This window comes from Sus scrofa, chromosome 4 (assembly GCF_054392235.1).
Source record: "Sus scrofa isolate SSC_HxYL_T2T_F1_AM1 chromosome 4, Sscrofa_HxYL_maternal_Yorkshire_Landrace_v2.0, whole genome shotgun sequence".
In the NCBI taxonomy this organism is placed as follows: domain Eukaryota; kingdom Metazoa; phylum Chordata; class Mammalia; order Artiodactyla; family Suidae; genus Sus; species Sus scrofa.
In genome coordinates, this window is record NC_139386.1 from 103214592 (window position 1) to 103241966 (window position 27375).

Consider the following 27375-nt stretch of genomic DNA (forward strand, 5'->3'; position numbering starts at 1 on the left):
GTGCCAGGGAGGTTGAACCACATCGCAGTGCTTCCAAGACACCGCCAATCCCATTGTTGCCACAGCGGGAACTCCTTTCTAGATAATCTATGAACCTGTTCTTGCTGCCTTAGTGCATAATATTGTTTTTTTTAAAAATTTCTTTACGTATGTAATTTTTTCTACTGCACAGCATGGTGACCCAGTTACACATACATGTATACATTCTTTTTTCTCACATTACGTGTTCCATCATAATTGACTAGACAGAGTTCCCAGTGTACACAGCAGGATCCCATTGCTAATTCATGTGCATAATATTCTTAAGTCTCACAGTTTCACCCTAAAGAAGGTTCTCTTAATCACAAAAATCACAAGACAGATGGTTTAAATGATTCATTTCGTCCTGCAAGAGGGAAGCAAGAATGCATCATGAAGGCACCTGTAATTAAGGTAAAGAAAAGAAAATTCAACTAAATCAATGTTTCCTAATTGCTTTTATTCATAAATTTGATGCCACACTGCTACTTAAGAATAACTGAATGAGGCTCAAGTCTATATAGTTATAACATTAACTTTTACACTCTACAATGTAATAAGATCTATCTCTTAGATGAGAAAACAGAGGTGCAGAAAAAGTAAAGATAGAGTGATCTCTATGTCTATCACACTAAAAATTCTCTTTTCCTATCTGAAGATTTCTGGGAATTTGGTATTAGAAAAGTACCATGAATTATTTTTCAACAATAATGACATTACAAACTCTTACTCTCCTAAGTACTTTTTTTCCAGTGATGTTGGATATATGGTCCCAGGTGTGAATACAAATTTAGGCTCTGCCTTTTTCTCCCCCCCAGCTGTACGTGCAACAGTATGGAAGTTCTTGGGCCAGGGATAAAATCCAAGCCGCCATCTGCAACCAACACTACAGCTGCGGCAATGCTGGATCCTTAACCCACTGTGATGGGCCAGGGATTGTACAACACCACAGACACAAGCCAGCTCATTAACCCACTGTGCCACAGTGGGAACTCCTAGGCTCTGCCTTTTACCAGCTGTATAACTTGGGCAAGTTTCTTATCTCCTTATGAAGCCCCAGATTTCTCATGTACAAAATGGATGTTTTTAATATGCTTCTAAGTTTTATGAGGATTAGATAACATATGTTAAATTTAAAGCATGGTACAAGAACAAAATAGGTGCCAAAATAAATAGCTGGTAGCCATTTACTCATTATTTCAAAAATATTTATCAAATGCCTATTAAGTACCAGGTATGGTTCTAGGCACTAGGATACAGCAAGAACAAATAAGGATAATTTCTATCTTCATGAGCTTTACATTCTAATAAATTGATGATTATTACTTACAATTTACAATGTAAGAAAAAGAGAGCAAGTAGCTAGATTTTATGAGGCATTACTGTGACCTTATTAAAGAGCACACCCAAACCAGTTAATCGCACATATGAAATATCTCTATTTATAACCCAACATCAAAAACCCTTCATTAAAAAAAGGAATAGAAGCAGGGGAAGGGACAGAATTTACTTATTAAAAATTTTTATTTTTTTCGCCAGCTTTCCTGAGGTATAACTGGCATGTAACATTGTTTAAGATGTACAATCTGAAGGACAGGAATTTATTTATGAAACTGACATTCATGAAATCAATAGCTGGGAAACAGAGGTGACACAACTGCTCTCTACAACCTAAGGTTCTCTTTATGGAACAAGTCAGTCTGATCACTTAATGACATATCGAGAAGGAAAATCTGAGTTATTCTATTTAAAAGGATGTAAGTATTACCTTTTAAGCATTTGAGAGTTTCTGTGCTGCACACATCCACCCTCATCGTTGACAGCTGTTTTTCTTTCAATTCTATCTGATCTTCTGAGCGCTTGTACAGCAACAGCTCTTCAATGAGGGCCTGAGACTGAACACAGACCAGGGTCATATTTCATTTACTTATTCCATCTTTTCCCACTAAAGTAAAACATGTCTAAAACTCAATAAAAACCACAAGAGGGAAAAAACCCTTCATATTTCCTCATAATCAGGGCTATAAATAACAAGTCTCATATCAAAACCATATTCAGTTATAGACTTAAAAAGATACTTTTCTTTAGTCATTTAAAGCTAATTTATGGATAGTTATTAAGATTGAAACAAAAGTCCACTTATAACATCCTTAAATTTTCTTTTTTTCTTTTTTTTTTGTCTTTTTTTTTTGCCTTTTCTAGGGCCGCTTCCCGGCATATGGAGGTTCCCGGGCTAGGGGTCTAATCAGAGCTGTAGCCACTGGCCTACACCACAGACACAGCAATGTCAGATCCGAGCCAAGCTGTGTCTGCAACCTACACCACAGGTCACGGCAACGCCAGATCCTTAACCCACTGAGCTAGGCAGGGATCAAACCCGAAACCTCATGGTTCCTAGTCAGATTAGTTAACCACTGTGCCACAATGGGAACTCCCAAATTTTCTTTTTCTTTTAACGGTTGAACCTATGGCATATGGAAGTTCCTGGGCTAGGGGTCAAATCTGAACTGCAGCTTCAGGCTCACCCCACAGCCACGGCAATAGCAAATCCGAACTGCATCTGCAACCTTCACCCCAGGTTGCAGCCGTGTCAGCTTCCTAACCCACTAAGCGAGGCCAGGGACGAACCCGCATCCTCACGGACAGTATGTTGGGTCCTTTACTCCATGAGCCACATTAGGAACTCCTTCTTTCTTTATTTTTTGTTTTTATTTTTTATTGTCTTTTTTTTCCACTGTACAGCATAGGGACCCAGTTATACATACATGTATACATAATTTTTTCTCCCATTGTCGTGCTGCAAAGTATCTAGACATAGTTCTCAGTGCTATACAGCAGGATCTCATTGTAAATCCATTTCAAGAGCAAGTTTGCATCCGTTAACTCCAAGCTCCCAATCCCTCTCACTCCCTCCCCCTCCCCCAGAGCAACTACAAGTCTGTTCTCAAAGTCCATGATTTTCTTTTCTGTGGAAAAGTTCATTTGTGCTGTATACTACATACCAGATATGAGTGATATCATATGGTATTTGTCTTTCTCTTTCTGACTTATTTCACTCAGTATGAGTGTCTCTAGTTCCATCCATGTTGCTGCAAATGGCATCATGTCATTCTTTTTTATGGCTGAGTAGTATTAACTCCTTCTTTAAATTTTAATTAGATAAAGTCTTATTACTTTAACTCTAAGCAAATTTTAATAGTTCATAGAAAGATGAATCCCTTGTTGCGGGGGTTCAATATAGAATTCAGCTGGTAGTGGATATTTTATTTATTTATTTACTTGTTTATTTATCTTTCAGCTGCCCTGTGGCACATGAAGTTCCTGGGCCTGGGGTCGGATTCGAGCCACAGTTGCAACCTATACTGCAGCTGTGGCAACTCCAAATCCTTTAACCCTACTGTGCCAGGCCGGGGACTAGACCCGTGTCCTGGCACTGCAGAGATGCCACTGATCCCGTTGCACCACAGCAGGAACTCTGGTAATAGATATTTTAGAAGAAGGTTACTTTTTCCTTTGGGGAACAGATAAAACCTTTAAGTAATTTGATCCTAAGGTGGATCCATTTGGAGCATGGATCCATTCAAACATGTTAAAAATACAACTGATGATGGGAGTTCCTGTCGTGGTACAGTGGTTAATGAATCCGACTAGGAACCATGAGGTTGTGGGTTCAGGGTTAACGATCTGGCATTGCAGTGAGCTGTGGTGTAGGTTGCAGACGCAACTTGGATCCCATGTTGCTGTGGCTCTGGCGTAGGCCGGCAGCTACAGCTCCGATTCGACCCCTAGCCTGGGAACCTCCATATGCCGAGGGAGCGGCCCAAGAAATGGCAAAAAGACAAAAAACAAAAAACAAAACAAAAAAAACTGATGTACAATTGAATAAAACTAAATCTAACCAGACTATACAAAAAACTTTAACACAAAGGGGGTGGAAAATACTTTGGCATAAACACATTCTGTAACTTACTCGAAATTCAGCAACTATCTTAGACTTGAGAGCAGCTTTTGGATTTGTGGATGCTGTTGGAATTAAACAAAAGGTCATTTAAGAATATAGACAAAAAATGTTGACTAATATTTAGGAAAATTTCCAGCTTTATAGTTAAGGGTGTACTCTTTGAATATATGTCAAACATGCACATTTACATCATAATGTTATTCTTAAAATAAACAGTGGAATACCAAATCTGAACACTCCCAAGCATGGTCAATATAAAAATATACTACTATTTAAAAAGGTCTAACCTACTTACCTCCAACATACTCCGTAAGTCTAGAGTCCTAGAATTATTGATTTGGAGATACTGAGATACATAAAGTACCTTTTTGCCTGGTCTGATTGAGAGTAAGAGGATCTTAACACCTCAAACTAAAAGTGTTCAGGAGCAGGGCATCCAATTAATCCTGAGCACTGGCTGAAGAATATTTACTTATAAACATCAACTCTGTTCCTATGAAATTAGTCTTGGATTTCTTTTTCTGCTGACTCAATTCTCACCAAAAATAGGCAGAGAAAGTTCTAAGTACAATATCACTGTGGTTGAACTTTGGCTGAAATGATGACTCCTGTTGTTCCTAAGCATGCAAGTTATGATCAAATGATGTGAGAGGACTCCCTTAATCATGATGAATATCACATGCTTGCTGGAGCAAAACCATCCCAAGTGTCTTGTTTTACCTCCCAGTTCTCACTGTCTTTTACCTTGTTCCCTCCACACCTTCAAGTCTTTCTCAACATTCCTCAGTTTGGCCCACAGCAGTCTATCACATGCAGTATTCCACTCCCTTGATCTCATGCTGAATAAATATGATAAACACAGCAGGAGCTCCTGTTAGAGAATGAACTTCTGGCCAGGATTTGAGGCCCATGTCTAATCTGGTAGATTAGATCCCCAAATCTGAAGGATTTCATGGCTCCCTCAGAAATGCTTCTTAATGCCTAGTCTCTTCTTCAGCTTTGTTGTTTAATGCCAGCTGCCTCTAACTTCATATATCTTTGAACCTGAGAGTTACCCTATCAAATACCTTTTTCTTCTTTCAATCCCCCAACTACTCTTGAATCTTCACTCATTTAAACCCCTTTCCTTTGTTTAATTTTAATTTTTTTAAAGAAGTAACTCCATGATGGCTTGCTTAGTTTAAGTCACTGGGAGCCTCCCAAGCCTAGAAAACACAGGCTTGCCCATGGTTTATGCCAGGTACGATGTCAAATGGTCTACATTTTCTTCTGCTCCAAAAAGAGGAGTTAATTTTATATTAGTTGAGATTTTGATTCCTTACTTTGTGATTTCTTCCACTGCTTATTCGGTTGTTTGTTCAGATTTTCTTTCAGCTGCTTCTGAGTTTTGAAAGTGGTACCTGGAAAACATTTCAGTTTTTGCAATCTGGCGTTATGGGAAGCTGTTCTGTCTGTCCACTTCAGTGTCAAAGTTGTAGCATGAAAAAAGGCAATCCGAGACTGGGTGTTGTTTCTTTCTTTCCTTTTCTTTCATTTTTATAAAAAGATAAAAACACTCACCAGATCTAAGAAACTGTCAAACAAACATGTTTTCTACATGAATGAAATTACTAATTTTAAGAAAATCAGGGTAGGAAGCGTAAAAATACCAGATGACACATTCAAACAAATAATTTAACAGCTTCTTAGAAGATGCTGTTTTTATAGCAAATTTCTAGTCAAATTATGGTCATGGTATCGGATATCACCAACATCTACTCAGTGACTTAATTACATGCATATCTAGTACATAAGAAATAAGTAACACAAAAAACAAACAAAAAGTACACAATTAAAAATCTAAACCAAAACAGAAACTGAAGAATACCAATATGCTTAGGATCAATTAGCTTACTGCAAACTGAAACCCTGTCCAAAAATTCTCCTAAGAGTACCGGGCAATAATTATTAAGCTCAAAAGATGAACCATTTAAAGCACTCTAAGTAAAGCAAATGCAGGAAAATAAGTTAATGACCATCATCACTTAATATGCTTGACTTTCTTTAGTCAAAAAAAAAAAAAAAAAGATTCAACCTTCCCCAAACTAACTCCACTTAAATTTTAATGCAAACAGATTTTTATAAGTATTTAACTTCAAACAAAGAAGGCCAGAGCCAAAATTTTATTTTTCACTCTTAAGCAAAAGGACCAGATCTATAAAACATATAAAGACTGAACAATGGACTCAATTTTTCTTTTAGGAAAGAAAAGACACTTACTCAAAGCTTCTCTTAATGCCATAATCATTTCTTCTGGGTATACATTTCTATCTTCCCAGATTTTAAAGATTCGTTCTATAGACTTAGAGACAGAAGGATCCCTGAGAAGAAAGAAAAAGTGAGATAGACATAAAATAATTTTCTAAATTAAATGTCTTCTGATTTTTTTTCTTGGCTGCACCCACAGCATGTGAAAGTTCCCGGGCCAGGGACCGAACCTGTGCCACGGCAGCAACCTGAGCCACTGCAGTAACAATGTGGACTCTTAACAGTCACTGCCAAAAGAGAACTTCTGATGTTTATTTTAAAACATTTTTTCTAGTGTCTACAACTAAAAGCTTAAAAATTCTTATTCAACGCTTTTTACTTTTTTTTTTTTTTTGTCTTTTTGCCTTTTCCTAGGGCCGTTCCCTTGGCACATGGAGTTCCCAGGCTAGGGGTCTAATCGGAGCTGTAGCCACCGGCCCACACCAGATCCGAGCAGCATCTGCGAACCACACCACAGCTCACGGCAACGCCGGATCCTTAACCCACTGAGCAAGGCCAGGGATCGAACCCGCAACCTCACAGTTCCTAGTCAGATTCGTTAACCATGTGCCATGACGGGAACTCCCGCTTTTTACTTTTTATCAATGACAAAGATGAGGCTGTGGATGACATAACGAACTTTTTAAAAAATTTAGTGAGGTAACATTGGTTTATGATATTATATGTTTTGTGAGTACATTATATTTCTACTTCTGTACTCATTACAGAATGCTCATGGACAAAATTTTAAGTTTCCATCCACCACCATACAGCTGATTACCTTTACCCACTTCACCCTTCCTCCAACATCCTCCCACTCTGGTAACCACTATTCTGTTCTCTGTACCCATGTATGTGTTTGGTTTGGTTTGTTCATTTTCTTAATCTTTTAAAGAAGTTTAGGGGCCAGGGATCAATACAAGCTACAGCAATGACGATGCTGGACCCTTAACCTCCTGAGCCACCAGGGAACTTCTGTTCAAATAATTTTATTTGTTTACTTATTTGTCTTTTTAGGCTATGGGTCAAATCAGAGCTGTAGCCACTGGCCTACACCACAGCCACAGCAGTACCAGATCCCAGCCACATCTGTGACCTACATCATAGCTCATGGCAACACCAGATCCTTAACCCACTGAGCAAGGCCAGGGATCAAACCTGCAAACTCATGGATACTAGTCAGATTCGTTTCCACCTAGCCATGACAGGATCTCCCTGTTCATTTAAATTTTTTTTTCTTTTTTCTTTTTCTTGGCTGCATCCATAGCATGTGGACGTCCCCCTGCTAAGGATCAAATCCGTGCCACAGCAGTGACCCAAGTTGCTGCAGTGATGAGGCCAGATCCTTAACCTATTAAACCACAGGAGAACACCAATTTTTAATTTATTTTTATTTTTTTATTTGGTTTTTATGGCCACACCTGTGGCACACAGAAATTCCTGGGCTAGAGGTTGAATCAGAGCTGCAGCTGCCAGCCTATGCCGCAGCCACAGCAACTCGGGATCCAAGCTCATGGAAATGCCAGATGTTTAACTCACTGAGCAAGGCCAGGGATTGAACTGACGTCCTCATGGAACCACATCCTCATAGATACTAGTCAGGTTCATAACCTGCTGAGCTACAACAGGAACTCCATGAACACCAACTTTAAATTTTAATTTAAAAAACATATTCCACATGAGTGAAATCATAAGGTCTTTTGTTACCTGACTTATTCCACTTAGCATAGTACCCTAAAGGTCCATCCATATTGCTAAACATAGCAAGATTTCATCTTTTTTTAATGGCTGGGTGGTATTCCATTGAGAGTGAGTGAGAGAGAGAGAGAGAGAGAGAGAGAGAGAGAGAGAGAGAGAGAGAGAGAGGAGAGAGAGAGAGGGAGAGGGAGAGGGAGAGAGAGAGAGAGAGAAAACAGATCTTTGTGGAGTTCCTGTCGTGGCACAGCAGAAACGAATCTGACTAGGAACCATGAGGGTGTGGGTTTGATCCCCAGTTAAGGATCCAACACTGCTGTGAGCTGTGGTGTAGGTTGCAGATGTGGCTCAGATCCTGCGTTGCTGTGGCTGTGGTATAGGCTGGCAGCTGTTGCTCCAATTTGACCCTTAGCCTGGGAACCTCCACATGCCATGAGTATGGCTCTAAAAGTACAAAAAGTAAAAAACAAACAAAAAAACCACCTTATGGGATATATCATTTGGAAATATCTTCGCACATTCCATAGGCTTTTTATTTTACTGACAGTTTTCTTTGCTGTGCAGAAACTTTTTAGTTTGATGTAGTCCCATTTGTTTATTTTTCCTTTGGTTTTCTTTGCCTGAGGAAACATACCCAGAAAGATATTGCTAAGACTGATGTCAAAGAGCATATATATAGAGAGCATATGTTTTCTTCTAGGAGTTTTTTGGTTTCAGGTCTTACATCAATCAAGTCTTGAATTCTTTTTTTTTTTTTTTTGTCTTTTTTTGCCTTTTCTAGGGCTGCTCCCACGGCATATGGAGGTTCCCAGGCTAGGGGTCAAATCGGAGCTGCAGCCACCGGCCTATGCCAGAGCCACAGCAACTCGGGATCCGAGTTGCGTCTGCAACCTACACCACAGCTCACGGCAACGCCAGATCCTTAACCCACTGAGCAAGGGCAGAGATCAAACCCGCAACCTCATGGTTCCCAGTCAGATTCGTTAACCACTGCACCACGACGGGAACTCCTTGAATTCACTTTGAGTTAATTTTTATGTATGGTATGAGATAGTAATCTAGTTTCTTTCCTTCTTTCTTTTTTTTTTTTTTTCGTATGTGGCTGTCTGGTTTTCCCACCACCATTTATTGAAGAAACCATCCTTTCTCCAATGCATGTTCTTTATTCCTTTGTAATAATTTTCCATAAATGTGTGGCTTTATATCTGAGCTTTCAATTTTGTTCTACTGACCTATGCATCTTTTTTCTGCCAACATTACGCTGTTTGGATTACTATGGCTTTGTAATATCACTCAAAATCAGGATGTGTGATACCTACTGTTTGTTATTTTTTTCTCACGATTACTTTGGCTATTCAGGGAGGGCCTTTTGTGGTTCTATATAAATTTCAGAATTTATGTTCCATTTCTGTGAAGAATGACCTTTGGATTTTGATAGGGCTTGCACTGAATCTGTAGCTGCTTTAGGCAATATAGACATTTTGACAATGTTAATTCTTCCAATCCATGAGCACAGGATATATTTCAATTTATTTGTGTCTTCTTCAATTTCTTTCAACAGTATCTTATAGTTTTCGGTGTACAGGTCTTTCATCTCCTTGTATAAATTTATTCCTAGGGGTTTTTTTTAATTGTAAATAGGATTGCGTTCTTAATTTCTCTTTCTGCTAGCTCACTGTTAGTATATGGAAACACAACTGATTTTTTGTATATTTATTTTGTAAAATGAAACTATACCAGAGAACACTGTCTTGTCCCTAGTCTTAAAAGGAATAGCTTTCATTTTTTTCAACACTGAGCATGATGCATGGGTTTATCATACATTGCCTTTATTATGTTGAGGTATGTCCCTTTGATAGCCACCTTATTGAAAGTTTTTATCATTAACTGGGTATTGAACCTTGTCAAATGCTTTTTCTGCATCTATCAAGAGGATCACATGTTGAACCACTCTTGCATCCTTGGCATAAATCACACTGGATCATGGTGTATGATAATCCTTTTATTATTTGGACTGCTATTGTTTCTTGTTTTTTTCAACTGAAGTATAGTTGATTTACAATATTATTTTAGTTTCTGATGAACAGCAAAGCAATTCAGTTATATACATGTATATATATTTTTCTTGAATCTTTTCCATTATGTTAGTACAATATTGTTTTCTGTACTGTATAGTAGGACCTTGTTGTTTATCTATTTTTTAAAATATTTAATTAATTTTTTTGCTTTGGAGGGCCACACCCGCAGCATATGGAGGTTCCCAGGCTAGGGGTCGAATCGGAGCTACAGCTGCCAGCCTGTACCACAGCCACAGCAACACAGGATCCAAGCCCTGTCTGCAAACTACACCAAAGCTCACGGCAACACCGGATCCTTAACCCACTGAACGAGGCCAGGGATCGAACCTGCAACCCCATGGTTTCTAGTTGGATTCATTTCCATTGCACCATGACAAGAACTCCTGTTTATCTATTTTATATAGTGTGTATCTGTTAATCTCAAGCTCCTAATTTATCCTTCCCCCGTTCCCATAAGCTTGTTTTCTATGTCTGGGAGTCTGTTTTGTAAATAAGCTCATTTGTATCATTTTTTAAGATTCTACATATAAGTGATCTCATGATAATTGTGTTTCTCTTACTTCACTTGGTATGATAATCTCTAGGTCTATCCATGTTGCTACAAATGGCATTATTTCATTTGTTTTCATGGCTGAGTAATACTCCACTGCATATACAGACCATAGCCAGATCCTTAACCTAACTGTGCCAGGGATCGAAACTGCATCCTCATGGATACCAGTCAGATTCATTACTGCTGAGCCACAATAGGAATTCCAAAAAGATGTATTATTCTCTATTGCAAAGTATGAATGAGTTTATAGTCAACACTCCCAAATAGAGTTTATTCATTAAGGTCTCATATATATCCTATTAAGGCTATTCTTAGATAATTTCATGTATTTTATTGCTAGCATGACTCCATCCTATAGATTCATACTAACTTCTCAGAGTAAAAGTGATTCAGAAGTTTGTTGATGGTTAATTATTCTCAGTCCTTGTTTCTCTGGAGCTATCTTTATATAGTGTATCTGTCTCTTGAAAATAGTTTTGCTTTGTATGCAAATTCATGTTGACAGGTATTTTCTATTAACGCCAGAAAAATAATTTTCATATATGCCTTCTGGGTTCCACTAGTGCAGTTGAGAAGTCTGTTGTCAGGCTAAATGCAGTCCTTGGATATGTGATCTGATTTTCTGCCTTTTTTCTTTTTTTGCTTTGTTGTCTACTTTTTAACTGTGGTAAAATAACATAAATTTGCCATTTTAATCATTTTTTGGAGTTCCCATCATGGCTCAGTGGTTAACAAACCCAACTAGTAACCATGAGGTTGCGGGTTCGATCCCTGGCCTTGCTCAGTGGGTTAAGGATCCAGTGTTGCCGTGAGCTGTAGTGTAGGTCGCAGACGCAGCTGGGATCCTGAGTTTTTGTGGCTCTGGTGTAAGCCAGTGGCTGTAGCTCCAATTCGACCCCTAGCCTGGGAACCTCCATATGCCACGGGTGCAGCCTTAAAAGAGAACCCCCCCCCAAAAAAAAAAAAAATTTCAAATGTACAACTTAGTGGCACTAATTATATTCACAATGTTATACAATCACCACCTCCTACTATTTCCAAAATTTTTCCTTACCCTAAATTGAAACGCTGTACCCACTGAACAACTCCCTATTACTCCTTCCCCTCAGCTCCTGACAACTTCTAATCTACTTTCTGTCTCTATAGATTTGCCTGTTCTAGGTATTTTACATAAATAAAGTCAAACAATATTTGTCCTTTTGTGTCTAGCTTATGTCAGCATATTTTCAAGGTTCATCCATTTGTAACATGTACCAGAACTTCATTCCTATCTTAAAAATTGTGGTAAAATATACATAAAATTTACCATCTTAACCATTTTTCAGTGAACAGCTTAGTAATGTTATGTATAGTCACACTGTAGTGATATCAATCTCCAGAACTCTTCATTCTGCAATTGAAACTCTATATCCATTAAACAACATCCTATTTCCCCCACAATTCCACCTTCTATTTTTATGAGTTTGATTACTGTTGTTATTTCATATAAGTGGAATCACACAACAGTTATGCTTTTGTGATGGTTTATTTCACTTAGCATAATGTCTTTAAGGTTCATCGTGTTGTATCAAGTGTCAGAATTCTTTTTTAAAGGGGTTGAGTGATACTCCATTTTTTAATATATGCCACATTGTTTTATCTGTTCATCTGAAAATTGGGCTGGTTCCTTCTTTTGACTATTGTAAATAATGGTGCTCTGAACATAGGTGTACAAACATCCAAGTTCCTGCTTTCATTTTTTTTAATATATATATCCAGGAATAGAACTGCTGGTTCATATACTAATTCTATGTTAAACTTTTTGCCCCTTTTTTTTGTGTGTCTTTTTGCCTTTTCTAGGGCCGCACTCGAAGGATAGGGGTCTAATCATAGCTGTAGCTGCCAGCCTACACCACAGTCACAGCAACTCGGGATACGAGCCGTGTCTGCGACCTATACCACAGCTCATGGCAACACCAGATCCTTAACCCACTAGCGAGGCCAGGGATTGAACCCGCAACCTCATGGTTCCTAGTCGGATTCATTAACCACTGAGCCATGATGGGAACTCCCTATGTTTAACTTTTTGAAGAAGTATCAATCTGTTTTCCTTATCAGCCACATCATTTTATATTCCTATCAGAAATTTAGAAGTTTTTTCCCATTCTTTCTAATCCCTGGTACTTTCTGGTTTTGTTTTGTTTTTTTTTTTGTTTGTTTGTTTTGTTTGTTTGTTTGTTTGTTTGTTTTTGTCTTTTTGCTATTTCTTGGGCCGCTCCCGCGGCATATGGAGATTCCCAGGCTAGGGGTCAGATGGGAGCTATAGCCTCCGGCCTACGCCAGAGCTACGGCAACGTGAGATCCGAGCAATGTCTGCAACCTACACCACAGCTCACTGCAATGCCGGATGGTCAACCCACTGAGCAAGGGCAGGGACCGAATCCGCAACCTCATGGTTCCTAGTCGGATTCGTTAACCACTGCGCCACGACGGGAACTCCTGTTTCGTTTTTAAAGTACAGTTATCCTAGTAGGTCTAAACTCTTTGGCTGCTTTTAAAATCTTTTTGTTTTTCATTTTCATTACAAATGACTAGATGTAAATTCCTTTTTCTACTCATCCTGCTTGCTATATTCTGTGCTTATGTTTCAAGATTCATAGTTTTGTTTAGAACACAAAAGCTCTCTCCTCCTGAATTCTAAATTGATGTCAATTAAGTCTCTCATTCTAATCTTCATTTTTCACCTCCTTCCCTCTACTGCTGCATTCTAATTTCTTCAGAACTATTTTCTAGCTTAATCTCTTTTTCCTTTCTAGAATTACTAGTGATTCTTTCTCAAACCTGTCCAAATATATTTTCCATTGTTTATTTTATTCCACATAATCTTTAACTTTTTAAATAATTGTCTTATATACTCTATCTGATAATCTTAATATCTGAAACTCTTTGTGATCTAAATCTGTTGATTCGCCTTTGTGGTGATTTGTTTTCCAATACATTCAGTGACCTCTGATTGTAAGCACATATCCATATGATATGGGATTCCTGGTAGTCTAAGTAGGAAGTGTGTTCCTTGAGAGAAAAATCTATACTGGAAGCCAGGAGGCCACATTATCCCCTCTCCATAGCCAGATCACATGGTACCACTGATACAGGTATACTGATTAACGTCAGCTATTCTAATACAACCATGGTTCCTGATTCAGTTTATTTTTGTCAAAAATGTAGTTGTTTTACAAAAAAGAACCCTTTGGAACCCATTCAGCCAGAAGGCAAGTCATGATAATGTGTAAATGTCTGTTTTTTTCAACTATACTACAGAGCTTCTTCCACAGCAGATTGTAACTTATTTGTTGTTGTTTCTTTGGCATCTACAAAGTATGCACTACACAGTAAATAAACAAATGAAAGAAAACTGGGTTTTGCCATTTTGAAACCCAACTATTCATTATCAGGTCACAATATCTATTCACCAAAGTCCTCAAGTAAAATACGTGGAAAAATAAAATTGCTAAGAAGTCATATAAATAAGACTGGGGTATAATATAGTGAAAATAGCACTAGTTGGGGAAGTAGGGTTCCTCATTTGGGTTTTTTTTTTTTTTTTGCTATTTCTTTGGGCCGCTTCCGCGGCATATGGAGGTTCCTAGGCTAGGGGTCTAATCGGAGCTGTAGCCGCCGGCCTACGCCAGAGCCACAGCAACGCAGGATCCGAGCCGAGTCTGCAACCTACACCACAGCTCACGGCAATGCCGGATCATTAACCCACTGAGCAAGGGCAGGGACCGAACCCGCAACCTCATGGTTCCTAGTCGGATTCGTTAACCACTGCACCACGACGGGAACTCCAGAGTTCCTCATTTGTAAAATGATTTTTACTAGGTAATTTGTTAGCTCTAAAATTCTTAGCTAGATTTGCTCTCTATTTACATCAACACAGAACTCTCAAACTTCTACAATCCAACCATCTCTTCTGTTTAAAAACCCAAACAAAATCTACAATAGCAGTTTTGCTTACCCTATAATTCTAGATCTCTTTTTTAGTGTACTGATCACAACCTTAATTTCTACAGCACATACAATTAGTACCACACACAACATAAAACAATTAATTATAAACTTTGCTGTTTGACTTATAAGTAACAAAACGTTGGCTGACTTGGAGAATTGTTAGGATGTTCAATAGGTATTCTTTATATTAGCGACCGCCGCCCCCAGCCCACTTGTAAAACAGCAAGGTGTTAGCAAATTATTTCAAAGCATAAAGTGATGAAAAGCACAAGAAGAGGTGCTCAGGTATCATGGTTAAAATAAACAGAACTAAACAACATAATCCTGTGCCTCACTCAAGGGGATATCTTTTCTTTAGCAATATCTTATTTCTGATACATCAGAATAATGTGCTACATCTTGCAAGTTTTTAGTAAATATTTGCCAACTGAATGAATGGAAGACCAAACTATGGGTCAACTCAAAGAGGAGCCAGTCAATACTTGGAGCTCAGAAACTGGATGGAGACAGATTTTTATCTCTAAAAATTTGCTATTCCGTATCTCCTAAAATAACACCCATTTATAAAACACATCTTTTTTACTCACTTAAAACAAATGTCTTTCTCGGTGTGTCCCTTGTCTTTAATTTTATGTCTTCTATAATGTAGAAGTTTAATTTTGAAGCAATAAAATTTATAAATACTTTTACTATCTTTTCTTGGTGTCTTAAGAGCTTTTTAGCCCTTATAGTCATGAAAATATTCTTATTTTCTTCTAATATTTTAAAGTTTTGTTTTTATACATCAAGGTAATTCATTTGGAATTTATTTTTTGTCTATGGTGTTGGGAAACATTTAACATCTAATTTTATTTTTTCACATGGAAAGCCTATGTCCCAGAATCAAGAGTTCACCTTTTCCCCAGTGATTTCTAATTCAACTTCTATCATTTACAGAGGTCCCATATATGTATTGGTCTACTTGTGGGCTGTTTTGTTACTTAAATTTATTTATCTGTATACTAATATAATACTCTTTTAATTACTATGGCCAAATAATAATTCTTGATATTTCATAGGATAATTCCTACTGATTTTTTTTTTTTTTTTTGCTTTTTAGGGCTGCACCCATGGCATATGGAGGTTCCCAGCCTAAGGGTCAAACCGAAGCTGTAGCTGCTGGCCTATGCCACAGCCACAGAAATGCAGGCTCCAAGCCACGTCTGTGACCTATACCACAGTTCACAGCAATGCTGGATCCTTAACCCACTGAGCAAGGCCAGGGATTGAACCTGTGTCCTCATGGGTGCTAGTCAAATTTGTTAACTCCCCCTGGGCCACGACAGGAACTCCCCTACTTGCTTTTTTTAATAGTTTTGGTTACTCCTAAACACTGACTCTTCTATATGAATTTTAGAATCATGACAATTTTTTTGTCTTTTTTTTTTTTTTTTTTTAAGGCCGTACCTGCCACATATGGAGGTTGCCAGGCTAGGGGTCTAATCGGAGCTGTAGCCGCTGGCCCACACGACAGCCATAGCCACGCCAGATCCAAGCTGCATCTGAGACCTACACCACAGCTCACGGCAACACCAGATCCTCAACCCACTGAGCAAAGCCAGGGATCAAACCCGCAACCTCATGGTTACTAGAGGATTCATTTCCGCTGTGCCACAATGGGAACTCCAATCATAACAAATTTCTTAAAATGTCCTTTTGGGATCTTGATTAAAGTATAATGTATTTATTTACATGCTGATTTTATGTCTTTTTGTTATAGTTTACAATTTTCCCCATAAAGTTTACAACACACTTTTATTCTAGGTACCTACAGCTTTTGTTGTCACTATTACAGTAGGTTTTTTTTGTTATTGTTGTTACTATTAATAACACTCCTTTTTCTATTGTCTGTCTATCTATCTATCTATCTATCTATCTATCTCTCTATCTATCTATCTATCTATCTATCTATCTTTTGGCCACACCCATGGCGTATGGAAGTTCCCAGGCCAGGGATTGAATCCGAGCCACAGCTTGAACTTATGCTGTAGCTATAGCAACACTAGATCCTTTAACCCACTGTACCAGGCCAGGGATACAACCCACGTCTCAGCAGCAAAGTGAGCTGCTGTAGTCGGATTCTTAACCCTCTGCACAACAGCGGCAACAACTATTATATTTTTAATTAGTTATTTCTGATATACAGAAATGCTACTGATTTCTATATGTTGAGTTGTATCCAGCAACCTTGCTAAACCCATTTTAATCTGTAAATTTTCTTGGATTTCCTATGAAAAGATCACAAAGTCTCTATATATCTTTTTACCCTATATGATTCCACTACTTACATTTTATAGTTCAACAACTATAAATCAGAATTTGTAATTAAAAATGAAGCAAATATCATTCATATTAACATTAAAGTGATAAATGATATTTGTTGAAACCAAGTACAAATTGCAATACAAACATGATCCTGAATATATACACTGAATATACACATTGTTTTTAATATATCAAGCCTATAATATCATTATCATTCAATTATTTCACCATTTTCCTCCATGTGAACTACTATGAACTTTTTTTAGTATATGGTGAAATCACTAGTGCCTTCAACTCATATAATTCTTTTTTTTTTTTTTTTTTTGTCTTTTTAGGGCCGCACCCGCGGCATATGGAGGTTCCCAGGCTAGGGGTCTAATCGGAGCTGAAGCCGCTGGCCTACACCACAGCCACAGCAACGCAGGATCCGAGCCGCATCTGCAACCTACACCACAGCTCATGGCAACGCCAGATCCTTAACCCACTGAGCGAGGCCAGGGATCAAACCCACAACCTCATGGCTCTTAGTTGGATCTGTTTCCACTGTGCCACTATGGGAACTCCTGATATAATTTCTTATATATTAAAGCCATCTTTAATCTTTCCTCATTAGTCTTTGATAAAATATTGTCTTATCCCAAAATGTAATCACAACCACATGATAACACAGCCACAGAATGATCTGAAGAACTGTTAGTAAGGTAATCATAGATGATACCGAAATACGCCTGTACAATCTACAGACCCTTTAAACTACATCCATGGACCCACTGAGGAATAACGTGGCCTGTACTTAAGAAACACAGCTTTACAGCACTTCAAGGTATTTTTCCACCCATGCACCAAGGTAATCACCTATGAAGTGACAGGCACTATGCTGGGAGCAGAAGCTCAAAGTCTGGGAGACAGAATGATGACAAAAGCACGTTTATCAGTTACAAGGTAGTGTGTTAGGTGCTGTGACAGAAGAAGAGACAAGTATAATGGCAGCAAAGAGTTGTTTAATCCAGACTGGGAAGCAGAAGTCAAGAAGGAAAAAATTTCTTGAGGATACTAAATCTTTAAGGAAGGTGAAAAGATGGTGTGAACAAAACTCTACAGAGCTTATCCTAACTGGGAACAGTGTACTGCTACATGGTTTATTATACAATTTGTTCTACTAGGCAGCCAATTCAATTTTCAAAAGGAACTAACTTCTCATTTAACTTAATACTATAATTTGAAAATTAAGTTTAGTCCAAATAAGTCTTACATGACAGAAAAGTTGCCAATGATATATAATTACATATAATATATAAACAAATAATTAAAGAGTGAATACCCATGCAATCACAACCCAGGTCAAGAAATAAAACATTGCTAGCTCCCCAGAGGATGTGAGCAGATCCCTTCAAGATCACAATCCCTTCCATCTCCCTGAGATGGTAGACTTCTGTGAAATCGTTTCCGTACCTTACTTTGTTAAGTACTTATGCATACTAAGTATGCATAGACAATAGTTTATTTTTTGCCAAATTTAAATGGATTCATACTATACATACATAAATACTACTTTCTACTTCCAATATTTAATGAGATTTATCTATGTTGTTGCATGTAACTGAAATTCATCTATTTTTGGTCAGGTATTCTAACATGCCACAATTCATTCATTTTACTGTAGAGCAGTATGTTTCTAAATTTTTATTACCACAAACAACGTTGCTATAAAAATTCCCTTCCACTGATCTTGCTGCACACATAGAAAAGTTTCTCAGGAGTAAAACCTTAGGGGTGGAATCATAAGATCATAGGGTATATTTTAAAACTGAGGTTATTTTATACCAATTAACTGTCTTTTTTTTTTCCTTTTTAGGGCCAAACCTGTGGCATACAGCAGTTCTCAGGCTAGAAGTCTAATCGGAGCTGCAGCTGCCAGTCAACACTACAGCCACACCAGATCCAAGCCTTGTCTAAGATCTACACCACAGCTCACGGCAATTCCAGATCCTTTAACCTGGAGATCAAACTGGCATCCTCATGGATACTAGTCAGATTCTTAACTCGCTAAGCCACGATGGGAACTTCCCAATCAACTTTTAAACCAACAGTATATGAGAGCTTCCACTGTGCCATTATCTTGCTAATGTTGGTATGGTGGACTTTAAGATCTATGACTTATCTGGTAGGTATGTGTGCCAATTTTTAATTTACTGTCTCTTAGATCTACATATGTCCTTTCCTATACGGGAGCCAGACTCTGCAAACTCCATTTCTCCTTGGCTCACTGTTAAACTCGGCTAATAGAGGGCCCTACAGTGACACTGAGAGTCTGGAAAAGGTAGTTAGGATTCTTTTTTTTTAGGGCACCTGCAGCATATTGAAGTTCCCAGGCTAGGGGATGAATTGGAGCTACAGCTGCCAGCCCATACCACAGCCACAGCAACGCTGGATCCTTAACGCACTGAGAGGGGCCAGGGATCGAACCCGCACCCTCATGGATACTAGTCGGGTTCCTTACTGCTGAGCCACAACGGGAACTTCTTTTGGTGTCTGTTTTCAAGTGTAGCAGCATAGGAACATCCTGGTAGGGTCTTAGCATAGCTCTAGCAGTTCAGTGGTAAGTGCTCTCCAGGCTGTTTCTTAGCTGCCACAACGACAGGTAGCATGTTTGGTAGCAATCCACTCAGGTCTGAATTTCGGCTGAATCTCAGCCGGTGGGAAGTGGGGGAGGCAGGGGTTCTTACTTTTCACTCAGGTTTCATAGATACTATCACCTCTCAAGAGTTATTTCACTATTTCTAGCAGTTAGCTACCTTTTACCTACTTAACGATTCTCTATATTAATTTTCTGTTTAAATTACTGGCACGTGGTTTCTCTTTCCTGACTGGAACTTAACTTATAAGATATGTAATGAATGATGTATCTCAATAGTTCCAGGGCTATATGACATGTGATATCACTACAGACTAAATGCAAAAATGGGTAAGAAAATTTAGCTGTCTGCTATTAAGCCAGACATTAAAGAGATTTGTGAAAATGCAAATCACCACTCTTCTCACTAAAATTTAAATAGTTTCTTTTTTTTTTCTGGCCACACCTGTGACATGTGTAAGTTCCCAGGCCAGGGATCAAACGTGCACCACAGTAGCAACCAGAGCTGCTGCAGTTGACAATGCCAGATCCTTTTAACGCACTGCACTACAAGGTAACTCCTATCTTTTTCTTATTATTTGGTAAATCTTTGTATGTTTGGGGTATTAAACCCTTCATTGACTACATTGAAAATACTTTTTCTCTCACTCTGTGGCTTGTCTTTTCACACTTTATGGTGTTTTTTAATTAAATGGAAGGTCTTGGAGTTCCCGTCTTGGCGCAGTGGTTAACGAATCCGACTAGGAACCATGAGGTTGTGGGTTCGGTCCCTGCCCTTGCTCAGTGGATTAACGATCTGGCGTTGCCGTGAGCTGTGGTATAGGTTGCAGACACGGCTCGGGTCCTGAGTTGCTGTGGCTCTGGCATAGGCTGGCAGCTACAGTTCTGATTCAACCCCTAGCCTGGGAATCTCCATATGCCACGGGAGTGGCCCAAGAAATAGCAAAAAGACAAAAAAAAAAAAAAAAAAAAAAAAAGGAAGGTCTTCATTTTAATGCAGCTGAATTTATCAATCTTATGAGGTAAGGTCATGAGATAGTCTCCCACACTGTCTTCAAAAGATCTGCAGTTCTTTCATTTTAGGTCTTTAATGTGCAATTAAGTTTTGTATATGATGTGAGTAGGACCTAATTTTTTCTGTATTAAGTAGCCAATTGTCCCAGCAATATTTATGAGAAATTCTTCTTTTACCCTTACCTAAGAGTTTCATACAGAGACCAAGTATACATATACTTGTTTCTAGACTCTGTATCATGCTCTACTGGTTTCTTTGGCTATCTCTGGGCAAATTTCATACTGCTTTATTTACCATAGCTTTATAATAAGTCTTGAAACCAGTAGAGCCAGTCTTCCCATCTTTTTTTTTTTTTGGATTTTACTTTAGGGCCTCAGGTGTGGCATATGGAAGTTCCCAAGATAGGGGTCAAATCGAAGCTACAGCTGCTGGCCTATGCCACAGCCACAGCAATGTGGGATCTGAGCCATGTGTGCGACCTACACCACAGCTTATGGCAATGCTGGATCCCCCACGCACTGAGCAAGGCCAGGGATCAAACCCTCATCCTCATGGATACCAGTCAGATTCATTTCTACTGCGCCACAAAGGGAACTCCCTTCCCACCTTATTATTCTTCAAGAGTTTCTTGGCTTTCTCTTTCTGGGGGAAGGAGAGGAGGGAACTCGGCACTTTCACATAAAATTCAGAATCAGTTTGTAAAATTGAGGGGGAAACACTACTGAGATCTTAAGATTGCACTGGATTTATAAATCAATTTGGGAAGAACTGAAATCATTAAATAATGAGTTTTCCCTATCCACAAATTATTTATTTACATTTTCTTTACTGTTTCTCAATTATGTTTTATAGGGTCCACAGAGACCTTACACATCTTTTGTTAATATTTATTTATTTTTTTTGGCTGCAGCCATAGCATATGCAAGTTCCCAGGCCAGGGATCAAACCCACACCAAAGCAATAACCAGAGCCACAGCAGCGACTATGCCAGACCCTTAACCCATTGAGCAACAAGGGAATTCCAAGACTTATTTTTATATACAGTTGATCCTCACTCGCTGCAAATTCAGTATTTGCAAATTCACCCTCTTGCTAAAATTTATTTTTTAGCTCCAAAATTTAGTCATCAGATGTGCTCTGTTTGGCTAGCAACAAATTTTTTAGAATGTGAGTTACGGAGTTTCCTGAAGGTCCAGTGGTTAGGACTTGGAGCTTACGTGTATGCATCCCAGGTTTAGTCCCTAGTCTGGGAACTGAGATTCTCACATCAAGCCACTGCATTCCATGAACAGAAGGAAAAAAAAAAAAAGAGTGATCTAGCCTCATTTAAAAATTGGGAGACTTCACCTAAGAATCCAGTTTTTGACCTAACTTAAGAAACGAGAAAGTCTTTGGAAGGTCTGACAGCATATGTTATCACCGAACTCCGTATTTCCTTATGGCCACCGGCCAGGGCTAAGTGGCTGCTGCCCCTCTTAGATCGGTTTTCCTTACATTAAGCCCACTTTACTCACCTATGTTACCTGTTTGGAACTTCTAGACATTTGCCACTCCTGAATTAAAGGGATTAAAAATTAAAGGGATTAAAATAATAGCCTTAAATTAGGAGAAATGAATTCACAAAAGGGTACAAATGAGTCACAGTATATACAGAAATTTATAAGGTGGAAGTGTTGGTTGGGATGGGGCTAATTATGGAATACTAAAGTTCGTATCTTAATATTCTCTCATTTATCATATACTCTATTATTAATTTCTTCATAAGAAAGAATAATTCTGTTTCAATGACAGAGTCTTCTACTTCTGATTCTATTATTGTTTTAAGTTAAAATATAGATAGACAGACAGATGGATCACTGACAGGGGAACTCTAACCTAAATGTCCTTTTGTTTTTATTTCTTTTTTGGTCATGCCTGCAGCATGTGAAAGTTCCCAGGCCAGGGATTAAATCCTGTGCCATAGTAGTGACCCAAGCTGCTGCAATGACAACAATGGATCTTTAACCCGCTATGCCACAAGAGAACTCCCCCAAAGTAATTGTTTTTATCTTTTTTTTTTTTTTTCCTTTTTCTTTTTTGACAGCCTCATGGCATATGGAGTCCCCAGCCAAGGATCAGATTCAAGCCACTGTTACAACCTAAGCTGCAGCTGCAGTAACCCCAGATCCTTAACCCACTGTGTGAGGCCAGGGTTCGAATCCACATCCCAGCACTCCCAAGACACCGCCAATCCCACTAAAGTAGTTGTTTTTGAAAATATCTTTATAGGAGTTCCTGTCATGGCGTAGTGGTTAACAAATCCGACCAGGAACCATGAGGTTGTGGGTTTGATCCCTGCCCTTGCTCAGTGGGTTGAGGACCCAGCATTGCCATGAGCTGTGGTATAGGTTGCAGACACGGCTCGGATCCTGCATTGCTGTGGCTCTGGCGTTGGCTGGCAGCTACAGCTCCGATTTGACCCGTAGCCCGGGAACCTCCATATGCCGCGGGAGCGGCCCAAGAAATGGCAAAAAGAGAAAAAAAAAAAAAAAAGAAAGAAAATATCTTTACATAGGAGTTCCCTTGTGGCTCAAGTTCCCTTGTGCTGTGGTTCTGGTTACAGTAGGGCCACACGTTCGATTTCTGGCCCAGGAACTTCAGCATAACACAGACACAGTGTGAAAAAATCTTTACACAGTAAAATAAAAATTGGCAATCCTATATTAATCCATGAATTAAGTCATGAAATCGAAGACCAGGAAACACTAGGTTAAGTTTTTAAGATGATAATGACATTTACACTAGAAACTCTGGAGACCATCCAGCACACTGCTTTTCTTGCTGAAAATTACGCTGGATTTATATATGCAAAGAGGCAGCATAGACTAGTGTGTAGGTGGCAAAGAACATAAGCTTGGGGCTCTAGACAAGCTTGAGTAGGAATTCTGCCAAATGCTATCACCTCCCCCTCCCTACCAGCCCCCAAATCTGTGAGAGTTTAGGCAAACTACCTGGTCTATCTAAACCAGTTTCCTCCTCCTTAAAATAAGGACAATAGTAGTAGCCACTTTAAGTACTGTTCTCAGGATTAAATGACCTGAAGCACACAAAGCACTTTGTATAACATCTGGTCAATTACAAGTGTTCAATAAATGTAGGTGCTATTATTGCTATTATTTTATATGCTTCTGACATGTATGTAAATCTTCATTACTTAGTACATGCAAGTAGGACATTTTAATCTTTTATAGTACCAAAGCAGACATCTCAAGTTAACAATCCAAAGGAAGAAACTAAGATCATTCTGTTCTAACTGGGTTGATACTAACAAGTGGGTCAATAATACAGAATAGTTGTACAAATACATATTATACTAATAAGTATATAGTTTGAGGAAATATTTAGCTATTCTGACTTTTTTTTTTTTTCCCACAGCCATACCTGCAGCATACAGAAATTCCTGGGTTAGGGTCGAATTGGAGATGCAGCTGCTGGCCTATACCACAGCCACGGCAACACCTGATACAAGCCTCATCTGCAACCTACACTGCAGCTTGCAGCAATGGTGGATCCTTAACCCACTGAGTGAGGTCAGGGATTGAATCCACATCCCCAAGGACACCATGTCAGGTTCTTAAAACAATGAGCCACAACGGGAACTCCTAGCTATTGATTTTTCCATATAATTGTTTATCTTCTAACTGTGTGTACGTTCATGTTTTCTTGCACCAAACAACTCACGAATATGATGAAACATGAGGAAAACACTGTTAATACAGGGCAAAAATAAAATCAAACACAAGTGTTCTAACACTTTGGGAAATGCTGTATACAATTTTGCTAAGAATGGAGTAAATCAATATGGAGTTAAGAATAAGTATTTTCATTTCTCCATAATTACACACATTCCATGGAGGAGGCAAGATTTCAGAAAGATAATGAAAGAGCGGGAAAGTGTAGGAGTTTCTTGGTGGCCTAGTGGTTAGGGATTCAGTGTTGTCATAGCTATGGCTCAGGTTCAATCCCTGGCCCAGGAACTTCTGTATGCCGCAGGCACAGCCCCCAAAAAGAATGGAAATGTGTAAAAAAACACAGAAACAGAATGAAACACAGCCAAAGGGTATAACCAGGAGAAATACTCTCCATGTCAACTTAGGACGGAAGAGGCAGAGTGAAAATAAAAGACAAGTTTTAAAAAAGGGAAGAAAGTTTTTAAAAGAAAAACCTATTACCAGGAAAATTACAATGAACAATTTGGACAAAATATCTTTGGCTATTCAAGCATGTGCAACTGTAACAGTTCTTTCTCTTCTTTTTTTTTGGCGCACCTGTGGGGTGTGGAAGTTCCTGGGCCAGGGATCAACCCATGCCACAGCAGCGACAGGAGCCACAGCAGCAATAATGCCAGATCCCTAACCCATCAGGCCACCAAGGAATTCCTACAGTTCTTACTAATAGGTAAAAAGATAAACTAAAATTCCAAATTTCTTAAGCTTAGATCCCAAAGGGCAACAAGAATTTACTTACTTCACTAGAGCAGCTGCTTCAGGAAGTACATCAGCAAATGATTCACGGAATATAATTGCATTTTTCCTTTTACAGTTCTGTATGACATCATTGGCAAGGTAAAAGAGATTCAAACGGTGAGGATAGGCAGCTGGAGACAACAAAAGACAATAAATAAAACCAAATAAGTGAATTTATACTTAGCGCAACTCATTCCAAATACAGTGTTCTCAAACTGTGTAACTGCTATTACATGGATGGATGATGAATAAATAGACAAATGAACTAATGGATCAATTATTGTACCTAATGCTTAAAAACCTTGACTGCTTCAGGTTAAGTTTCTGTTCAAGGTATTCCTTGAGTAGATTTCTACTCACCTTGTACTGCTTCAGGTTAAGTTTCTGTTCAAGGTATTCCTTGAGTAGATTTCTACTCACCTTGTACGTGTTTGGCACATTAACTGAAAAGAATGGATGTGCGTACACGTATAACTGAATCACTCTGTGCTAAAGCAGAAGTCATCACAATGCTGTAAATCAACTACACTTCAATAGAACTTCTAAAAATGAAAAGAAACGATGGTAACACCAAATAAAAAAATGGGGGGGACTAACTCTGGAGAAGCAAAAATAAAACAAAATTGTTCTCCCAAACACATGGGAAGATAAAAAATTGAGTTGAAGCAGTTCAATTTGCTGCAAAAACACCAGAGTTAGTGAAAGAAATATGGGCTTTAGAATCCAACCAGAACGTGACTTCAGGCAAGCAAATTGCTTAACCTCTTCTACATTACTATAGACAGACTCTACATCAACCGGTCCAGATACCACTCAGACACACCACGTCCTCCCATGTACTGGAAGAGAGGCTCTGCTGCTACTTTCATCACCAGATGAATGTCCTGGGAAATAAGTAATTTGATCCCATAAATCCACCTACCTCATCCTTTTTTAAAGGTTTGGGAAAAGGCCCAATCAATTCACTATCTGGAACCTTGAGCAAAGCCACTCCAATTTTATTATCTTGGGCAACTTTAATGTCCATATGGAAGACTAACACACTTTCTAGTCTCAATTTCTTAATCTCAAATTCAGTGATCTCCAAGAACCACTTCTTTCTGTTTTAAAATCACCCTTCTGATCACAACCTCCCACTCCCACTACATCTGTCCTTCAATATCAAGATCTCAGTTTTTACTTTCTCAAATTCACATAACAGCCTCTTCCAGTACTCAATTCTTTCACTACCAATTCCAGATGCATTATTTAAAACATTATTTAAACCACTCTTGTATCAAAACCATCATTTGCTTTTCATCCTCCCCACCATTTAGCCCTTCTATCACAGGCATAAACAAAATCCTCAAACTGGATCAATCTAACTGAATGCTTTTTTTGCACCTTTACGTCTGCCCCCAGGTTCAGCTGAAGAAAAATCATACCACCAAGTGGACTGAAACAATATTAATCAGGTCTCCTCCTTCAGTGAGCCCTCGTTTACTACAGTTCTTGCACATGTCCTTAATCAGCAGCCTCTCTCATTTGCTTTTAAGAGTTTTTTCAAACTTTAACCACTTTCGTCAAGCTTTCTTACTCTCAGGAGATAAGCTTAATATGGTATTTCACATAGAAAGCAGAAATCATTAGATCAGAATTATGTTCTCTCAAAAAAATGTACTCATATTTAAACCCATCACACTTTTATTTGCTAGGCACTCTTCTAAAGATGATACAAATGTTAAATGATATTCTTGTAACAACCTTATGAGGTTGGTACTGTTATCTTCATTTAAGAGATGAAGTAAACTATCCAAACTCACAGCTGGTAAGTGGTAAAGCTGGGGTTTAAATACAGACAGCTTGGCTCCAGAGTATATGCTCTTTTTTTTTTGCCATTTCTTAGACTGCTTCCACCACATATGGAGGTTCCCAGGCTAGGGGCCGAATCGGAGCTGTAGCCGCCGGCCTACACCAGAGCCACAGCAACGCGGGATCCCAGCGAGTCTGCAACCTACACCATGGCTCACGGCAACACCGGATCCTTAATCCACTGAGCAAGGCCAGGCATCGAACCTGCAACCTCATGGTTCCTGGTTGGATTCGTTAACCACTGAGCCACAATGGGAGCTCCCAGAGTATATGTTCTTAAATACTACTCACTTCTATTTCTATTTGACCAGGAAGGTTTGAGAGGACGAACAGAGGGAGAAGAGGCAAAGATGACAAATTCTAGTGATACTTATTAAATAAAGAGCTAAAAGGAGTTCCCTGGTGGTCTAGTAGTTAAGATTCGACACATTCATTCCTGTAGCCAGGGTTCAATTTCTGGTCTGGGAACTGAGATCCCACATCA

General features: G+C 38.8%; 1 protein-coding gene across 19 annotated transcripts in view; it reads right to left on the reverse strand.

The window, feature by feature from the left end:
- RPRD2 (regulation of nuclear pre-mRNA domain containing 2) overlaps positions 1-27375 on the reverse strand; it is a 96947-nt gene that overhangs the window by 32975 nt on the left and 36597 nt on the right. For 6 of the 19 annotated variants that reach the window (XM_085022926.1, XM_085022925.1, XM_085022928.1 and 3 more), the window contains exons 2-6: positions 25042-25171; positions 6239-6339; positions 5302-5379; positions 3989-4041; positions 1787-1913 (exon numbers count right to left, since the gene is read on the reverse strand). In XM_085022926.1, the coding sequence (XP_084879052.1) occupies positions 1787-1913; positions 3989-4041; positions 5302-5379; positions 6239-6339; positions 25042-25171 (489 nt within the window). Of the gene's footprint in view, positions 1-195; positions 386-1786; positions 1914-3988; positions 4042-5301; positions 5380-6238; positions 6340-8443; positions 8581-25041; positions 25172-27375 lie in introns of those variants that run through there. The other 13 variants (XM_085022929.1, XM_085022930.1, XM_085022919.1 and 10 more) reach the window with 5 other exon arrangements.